General features: G+C 44.3%; 1 protein-coding gene across 1 annotated transcript; it reads right to left on the reverse strand.

The window, feature by feature from the left end:
* Nucleotides 1-7,415: 7,415 nt before the first annotated feature.
* On the reverse strand, nt 7,416-9,002 carry LOC138740742 (histone H2AX-like). Its single transcript, XM_069893811.1, has one exon. The coding sequence runs from the start codon at nt 8,151-8,153 to the stop codon at nt 7,920-7,922; it is 234 nt and encodes a 77-aa protein (XP_069749912.1). The 5' UTR covers nt 8,154-9,002; the 3' UTR covers nt 7,416-7,919.
* Between the last annotated feature and the right edge of the window lie 239 nt (nt 9,003-9,241).

The following is a 9,241-nucleotide window of genomic DNA, read 5'->3' on the forward strand; positions in this document are numbered from 1 at the left end:
CAGTGAATTTCAGTATCAGAATACCCTCCCCCTTACATTCTTCTGCCCCCTGGATGGGTTTGGCATAGGCAATCCTTCCTGCCTACGTGCAGTTTCAGTGGACTTGGAACACCAGGGGGTATCCTGTCGGTGTCCTCCCTATTGTCCTTATTCACAACCTTGCCCTTGTCCCCATTCACACCTTTCCAACTCTCAGAGCTACAGTCCCTTCATATGCAGAGTTCGCTAATCCTGTCTAGGATTTACTAATTAAATATGCCTAACTTGATAAATCTGTGTATGGCTTACTAATTATATATGTAGAACTTGGTACTTCCGTCTAGGGCTAGGAGACCCTTATCTCATCCAGACTATCTCAACTTCCTACATTCTCATTCTATTATTCCTTACCTCTCCTTATCTTATTCATACGGTGGGCTCACTGATCCTGTCGAAAAGACTAGAAGATTCTTATCTTACAGAGGCTGACTCTGCTTCCTGCATTCTAATTTCCATGCTTAGCCTGTTCATACTGGTTTAATCCATCACTCCACATGTCTGCACTAGTTTCCCCATCTTTCATATTTTTATGTCAAGTTTCCTCATCTCTCACAATCCTCACTTCTCTTTTAGATCAGTGATACTGATCTCTCACACAGTCACGCTGAAGCAGTTTGCACACCTGATTTTTAAGGTGGGCCAGGGTTGACACAGAGCCCAGGCTTGTCATGGACAGCAGATTTCTTCCGCAGGATGGAAAGAGTGACCTTGATGGTCTTTGACCACAGGCCAAGTCTTACCCATACTGATACATGCTGCTTATTGCACACATCCCTCCTGAGTCCAGGCCCCTTCATTGCCAGGACAGGACTGAACTGCTCTGCTCCTGGATCCCAGACTCTGGGACTCTCCACATTGATCGGTTGAAAGCAACAGAATCAGTTCCACAAGAGGATAGCCGTCATCACAGGGACTCCAGAGGGAGCTGGTGCTCTGGATACAGACAGACTGGGTCCCATACGGTTCACTCTGTATCCCTGTCCCCAAATCACAGGGGTCATGAATTTAACTCAAGTCCCTGAGCCTCAACCTCTTGGTGGGTGAGGGGGGGGGGGGGCGGTATGCCAACCCAAGAGCCCAGAGACCCTCACAGGAGCAGAATGCTAATGGAACAAGTGAATGGAATGTCCTACAATTGATCATGCAGAGGGACAGTGAGTGTGTTCATCAACTTATACACCTGCCACACACACTCACATGAACATCCATGTGCACACATATGCACAAACAAATGCAAACACAACCAAACACAGACTCATACGTGCACACATGCGGACATGTGCGCTGACAGATGCTTGCACACGTGACCACACAGACATGTAGACATGCACACACACTTGTGGACACACATAGACATGTGCCCTGAAACAGAGACACGTGCACAAACACATACACAGACACACATATCTGCACACGTGGACACACCTGCTGAGAAAGAGAGACAAACACACAGTCTGATCTCCCATCCTTCTGTTCATTCCCCCTCAGATCTCTCACCGGTTGATGTCACTCAATTTGCTTGAAAACATCCCTAGCTGATCCAATCTCTCCTCCGGCTGAAACATTGCTGTCCTGGCCAAGTTTTATGCAAAGGTGGGAGGAGTGAGTGGTGGCTGGAGAGATGGGAGCATCGTAACAGGGGAGAAAGTAGCAGGGCAGGTTGGAAAAGTGAGGACAAAGCCCCTAGGATCCTGGGCTTCAAAAGGAGAAGTATAGGGGAACCTATGCACCCCACTGAGTTGGTCACACCTGGAGCTCTGTGTCCAGGACTGGGTTGCATACTCTGGGGAAGATGGAAAAGCTCCAGAGGGTGCAGAAGGGGTTGGACTGAAATGACTCCAGGACTGAGCTCAGCTCAGCTTTTGTGGTGGGTTCCAGCTGCTGGGGCCATTCTCCCTGTAATAGAGGAGGTTGTGAGGAGATCTGATCGAGGCTTTGACCACAGGCCAGTGCTCACTACACTGACAACCAGCTGCTAATTCAAAGTTCAATGTGGAAAGTTCAGATTTCTTGGCAGAGTTCACGGAGATTGCTTATTCCTGCGGGCCTGGCAGAATTTCCACTTACTGGTTACTTGAACCTCTAGAAGTAATAAGGAGTCAAAATGATGGTCCTTATGCTGAGAGAACGTTGCTTGGATGGACAATTAACAGACTATTAGGTGGAAAAATGAATGATGATTAGGAGCCATTGAATGTAAATGTCAACAGACTTTCAGTTATCAAACATAATGATCTGTGGGAACCACAGTTTAAAATTGATTACCCTTAATGTCACAAAGATATTCAAGAACCTTCAAAGTAAGATAAACAGCTTCTAGATTTAGTTTCAAATTCCGTTAAACATGTTGATGGTTATCATTGTGCAAATTTTGCTCTCAGGAAATGTGCTGAAGATAATGAAGAGCGATTTCATTCTCAGACTGTAAACATCATCAGAAATTATTTCTGTGCTGATGATTGTCTCACTTCAGTGGTGTCAGAAAAAGAAGCAATAAATCTTTATCACAAGTTAAAAGAGAACTGTAATAAAGGAGGTTTCTTCCTTACGAAATGTATTAGCAACGGTTGAGATATGTTGAGATGTATACCTCTGTCAAATCTTCCCTCATTCTTCTACACTCCAGGGAATAAAATCTAAACCTGTTACACCTTTCCTGGTAAATCAGTTCCTTAAGTCCCGGCAACATTTTGGTAAATCTTCTCTGTATTCTTCAATCTTACTGACATCTTTCCTGTAGTTTGGTGACCAAAACTGTGCACAATTCTTCAAATTTCCCCACACCCACTCTTGTACATCTTTACCATCACATCCCAACTCCAATACTCAGTGTATTGATTATGATGACCAAAAGGCCAAAAGCTCTCTTTAAAATCCCATACACCTGTGATGCCACGTTCAGGGAATGACAGTATACATCTCTATTCCCAGATCCCTCTGTTCTACTGCACGCTACTAGTCACATTCACTTTGGATGAAAATACATGCATGTCCAATGCCTTTAAACAGCCTCCAATAACTTATCCACCACTGACATCTCACTCACCGGCCTATAACTTCTTGGAGCCTTTTATAAACAATAGAAAAATATTATCTCTCCTCCAATCCTCCAGCACCTCACCCATGAAAAAGATGTTTTAAATATCTCTGCCAGGGCCTAGCAATTTCCACAATTTCCTCCCAAGGGAACACCTCGTCAGGCCCTGGCGATTTATCCACTCTTATTTGCCTCAAGACAACAAGCACCTCCCCCTCTTTAATCTGTGGGTTCCATGGCCTCACTGCTTGTGGCCTCACTTCTATGGACTGTGAACATATACAGTTTTAATACATATGCAGAAAGAATAATTTAAGATCTCCCTCATCTCTTTTGGCACTATGCAGAACTGACCTCTCTCATCTTCAAGAGGATCAATTATGGCCCTTGCTGTCCTTTTGCTATTTAATACATATGCAGAAGCCCTGAGGAGTTTCCTTCACCTTGTCTGCCAAAACAACTTCATTTGTCTTTTTACCTTCTTGATTTCCTTGTTAATTTTGTTCCTGCAATTTCTATACTCTTCAAGTCCCTCATTTGCACCTTGTTGCCTTTTTTGGCTGTACACATCTTTCTTCTTCTCAACCAGATCCTCAATAATGCTTGGTTCCCCATGCCCATTAAATTTGCAATTAATTCTGACAGGAACATAAATTCTTCTCCCTCAAAATTTCACCTTTAAAAGTCTTCCAGTTACCAATCACCCCCTTGCCAGGAAACAACCTGCCCTAGTCCCTGTTTATCAGATCTTTCTCCTCCCTTCACAATTGCATTTCTCCAATTTTGAATCTGACCCTGAAGACCTGACCTGTCCTTAAATGTAATCATTTTGGAAATTATGACATTATGATTACTGGACCCAAAGTGTCTCCCAAGTACACTTCTGTCACATGTCCTGCCTTGTTCCCTGATAGGAGATCTAGTATTACACTCCCAGTTAGAACCTCATTTGACAAATTCTAACCCATGCAGCAATTTTACAGGATGGGCATCCAGGTCAAAATTACAGACTATCACAATTTAATGTTTCCCGCAGCTGACTGCTATTTCTGCAGATTTACTAACCCTAACCCTAACCCAATCCCATTAACGTGGTCATCCCTTTCCTGTTTATCAGCTCCACCCATACAGCCTCAGTCGTGTAATACACAAACGTGCTGGAGAAACTCAGCAGGTCATCCACATCTATTGGAAATAAAGGTAACTAAAGGTTCAGGTCTGATCCCTTAAACAAGCTATGAGCAAAATAGGGGCAGGCACCTGAATAAAAAGGTTGGGAGGAGCACAGGAAGTGGGAGGAGCACAGGCTAACAGGACAGACATGGATAATAGACGAGACCTCTCGTCTGCCTCTCTGAGCACCAATGACCAGCAATTCCACCCTTCCCCCTTTCATCCCTCCCCTTCTATCACACCTGACAATGGAACCCCAGATCATTGAGCTGCCAGTCCTGCAACAAAGTTTTACCAATGGCTACATTGTCAAAGTTCCAATTTATTGTCAGATTACATTAAAAAAAATCAAAATCAACCCTGGGATTCTCTTTCCTGGGGGCCAGGCAGAATTTCTACCTCTTCGTAGTGCAAAATGAAATACTCAAGAGAAGACACATATACAGAAGATTAGAGTTCTTGGTGTTGAGGGCAGTGTGTTGGCTCGGATTAAACACTGCCAATCACTCAGAAGACAGAGGTGGAAGAACAAACAGTATTATAGGCTGAAAGGATGTAACTGGTGGAGTGCTCCTCCAAGATTCAGTTCCTGTTGAAATTCTTCCCCTGGAGGTTGGGCTAAATGCATGGGGTCCAAGTTGCTGATGACAACACCGGTGGGAGGGGATGCTGCGATGAGGTCACTGGGTCTCTGCCATGGTATTCAAATCAAATGAGCGAGTGCGACAAACTTGGCAAATCAAGACTAATGTGAAGTGTGAGGTCAGTTCTTTAGGGACAATGATCAACAGGGAGATTGTAATCCAAATGGAGAGAGATTGGAAGTGAAGGAAGGTCAGAGAGATCCAGGTTATCTTCTGTACAAATCACAAAAGCTCAGCAGTAACATGCAGCAGGTAGTTTTGAAGGCAAGGAGTGTGTTGTCCTTCACTGCAAAAGGCTTGGCGATTGGAAATTGGGAGGTATTGCTATCATTGAACAGGGAGTTGATGAGGCCACTGCTGGAGAAGTGGAGACGGTTCTGGTCCTCTGATTTAAATAAGGAGCTGCTGGCAGTGATATCCAGAGATTCAATAAGAATATTGCTGAGATGAGAGGGTTGCCTTCCCATGAGGTTTGAAGGGAAGTAGATCTGGATTGTTTGGAATTCAGTAAAAAAGAGGTTTGTTCTTCCTGAAAAAAATAAGATGCTTCGGGGTGATGACGGTGTGGATGTGGAGATGTTTCTGCCAGTGGGAGAAGAGGGAATGAAGAGACAGAGTTACAGGATTCAGGAGAAGACATTTAAAGCTGAGGGCAGACAGTCATGTTCTTTTACCCAGGGTAAATATGTCAAGTATGAGAAGAATTGATGGTGTTAGGGAGAGTTCAAAGAAGATGTGCATGGCAAGAACAGTCTGGAAGGGGTTGTGGTGAAAAGCGCCATGAGAGTTGAATTTAAAAGGCTTTCAGACATGCAGGAGAATGTGCAGGGATAAGGTGGATTTATGTTATGTGCAAGCACCAGACATTCAGTGCATTTTGCATCATGGATGCTGCCTGCATTGGAGAGAAGATATTATGAGAACAGTTTGAGTCAACTTGGTCTTTTCTCCTTGGATCGACAGAGGTGACCTCACAAAAGTGTATAAATGGCGAAAGGTGTTGATCATATGAATGGCCAGATATTTTTCCCAGGGATGAAATTACAAACATGAGGGGACACAATTTTAAGGTGCTTGGGAATAAGCACAGGAGGGATATGAGGTAAATCTTCACACAGAGTGGTGGGTGCTGGAGTGCATTGCTGCCAACTGTGGTGGATGCATGTCCAGTAGGATGTTTTACATGATTCTGGACAGGTATATGGAACTAAGGAAAAAGAATTGTTGGAGTAGGTTATCAGGTCAGCATGACACTGTGGGCCGAAGGGTTTGTAATGTGCTGCAGATTTCTCTGTTCCCATGCTGTTCTATGTTCTGTGGAAGCTGCATCACTGGAAGGATTTAAAGAGGAGGAAGATACATTTCGAGAGCTGAGGGAAGTGAGGGCTCTGTCCAACTGGCTCAAAAGAGGATTTGATGCTTGGTACAGATCAGGCATGATCACATTGAATAATGGGGCAGGCCAAGGGGACAGGAGACCAAATCTTGCTCCTTTTGTCCTGAGTTCTTTGCAGGAGGTTCTCATGTGGGACTCACTGCCTGCAGGGGTCTGGAAACAACCAATTAAGGCGTTCAATATGGAATTCGACAGGCCCTTCAGAGGAAATAACCTGCAGTGTTGTAGGAGAGGGAACTGATGGGATTGGTGCACTGGGTGCAAGCACAGATTTGATGGGATGAATAGCCTCCTGTGAAATATTTCCCCCCCCACTCCTTCCTCAAGTTTAAAGTGGATGTTAGTTTGTGTAATAAGGACACACTGCAATAACACTAGCACTGAATTCCCAGCACACTGAGCTGTCTGAGTGTAGCCCTGGTCAGTGAGGTCACAATGCAATATATAAGAGTGCTGGAGAAACTCAGCAAAGGACAGAGACCTTCATTCAACACCAAACTCTCTAATACATGGACAGAGACTGAACAAACCACAACACTAATTGCTCAGAGATGGACAATCTCAGCATCTCATGATAACATCAGCAGAACTGGACAGTAAGGACACAAACCTTTATAGCAGTCACTGTGCTGCAAGGACACTGACCTTTACAACAGTCCCTGCGCTGAAAGGACACTGACCTTTAAAACAGTCCGAAAGAACACAACCTGATGGCGCAAAATTATGCCATTGGGCTCATCAAATCATTTCCGCGGGGGAGGGGGGGGGGGGGAGGAGGGAGGGGGGAGTAGGGGGGGGGGAGGAGGGGGGGGAGGAGGGGGGGGGAGGAGGAGGGGGGAGGAGGGGGGGGGAGGGGGCGAGTTTGGTCCTTTCCAGGAAACCGTGAAATTGCCAAAATGTCTGTCATGGGGAATCGAGAGGATTGGACTATGGGTAAGGAGGTTTGTAGCGGGCAGCAGAGATAATATCGGATCAATTCAGGAGTGAAGGTGAAAGGGCAGAAAGGTTTTAGACACTGACGTCCGGGAGTGCCAAATCCACGGAGCGCAAACCTCCCGCTCTCGCACAGCCGATGTTCGCCCTGCCACAGACACTGTTGTCAGAAATAAAACTTCTCACACATGAGTCTCTTTAAAACTGATGACACGACAAGCTTTATTTACAAGTCTGCAGAGTTGGACTCAACTGGCTTCTCACCAGTTAAGCCCCGATACATACAGTGCATTGATTTTTATACCCTTGTTGTTTGCCCTTCCCCTTCTTATTAATACTGTTTTAATTGGTTAGTATTGCAAAAGCATTCTAAGTACAACTGCATTTTTAATTATCACGTTCGTTACGTACGCTGCGAACTCTACATACACTAAATTCTGTTTCTCACCCTTCTTATCAATCTTTTGTCTCCTGCATGTCTCTCACTATGACCATGAAAAGATATGTTTAAAAAAAACATATCCAGCTGAACTTTTTGTCCTTGGCTGCTAGTAAGCTCCCTGTCCGTTCTGGCTTCCCTTTTTATGATTAATCATCACATTTTAACTTAAGCCATTTTAACCTAAATTCTCTATCTCTAACAACTGTGAGTGGCTCAGAAAAGAGCCTTTGGGTCTCAGGTCGATGATTCTCCCATTTACTTTCTCTTGGGGTTGCTGGTTAAGCCAGTTTTCTTGGGCAACACCCCGCCCTTAGCGATGGTCACCCCCCTCAGCAGCTTGTTGAGCTCCTCGTCGTTGCGGGTCTTCTTGTTATCCCGGGCCGCGTTGCCGGCCAGTTGGAGGATTTCAGCCGACAGATACTCAAGCACAGCAACCAGATAGACCGGGGCTCCGGCGCCCACCCGCTCGGCATGGGTGCTCCTTTTCATGAGCCTGTTAACACGGCCCACTGGGATCTGCAGTCCGGCCCGGGACGAGCGAGACTTGAAATTTGTCAAGTCGACCACTCATGGTTTTTTTTGACTAGATGTTGCCTGTGGATTACACAGTGCTCCGTAAACACATCAGAGAAAGAAAAAACTGATGAAGCCACGATGATCTGTTGCACAAGCAAGATTGTTGGTAAGTGGGATGTCTCTCTCTTTGAAAATATATCTCAACAACACAAAATACTGACTTCCCTTTTCTATCTATTTCTAGTTGTCTTGCAAATAACAGCTCTTGAACCAAACTTTCATCTCTCACTAAACGAACAGAAGCAGGAAGCAAAGATTCATTTCCTGGCAGAGTGGACTCATCAAATTGTAAGCCAAATGCTGTTGCCCTAAGCATGTTGCACAATTTGCCTTCAATGCTTTTAGCCATTTCATCCACTCTTCTTTGAACAGAGTTATCACTGAAAGCAATAATTTGACTCATTCGTTCAGGTGACTTGTGTAAAGTTGTGCACAGAACCTCATTTACTGCTGCCAAAATATGCTCTTCTTCAATTGTATGAGGCTTACCAGATCTTGCAGTCAGCCATGAGATGTGTGGTACGATGCACAAAAAGGAGGGATTATTGTGAAGTGCTGGCAAACATATTTCCAATGGTTTTCCGTTTCTGTAAGTTTTCTCTAAGTGACTAAAGGGTGTATTTTCTTCAAATGAAGCCGGGAGGGTTTCCTGGCTTAATTTGACAAATCCCTTTCTCACAGTTGCTGTTGGTTATTTGGTGCTGATACAAATCCATATTTCCGATATTCCGCACTATATTATCTATACTTTTTTGTTTGTTGGGCTGTTGCTCTATTTTATTCTGCAACAAATCCTGCCAATCACAATAAAGTGCAGCAGAAATAACATAAGGAAATGTAATAGCAACCACTAGGGAAAGTCCATGACACAATGATACAAGTACAAATGTGAAACTAAAAAAATCAAATACTTAACATGAGAAATTACAGTTAGATGTAAATACATAACAAAAACTATGATGGTCGCTGGTAACACATAGCCTACATACATTTATATATAT

This window comes from Narcine bancroftii, chromosome 8 (genome assembly GCF_036971445.1).
Source record: "Narcine bancroftii isolate sNarBan1 chromosome 8, sNarBan1.hap1, whole genome shotgun sequence".
NCBI classification, from domain to species: domain Eukaryota; kingdom Metazoa; phylum Chordata; class Chondrichthyes; order Torpediniformes; family Narcinidae; genus Narcine; species Narcine bancroftii.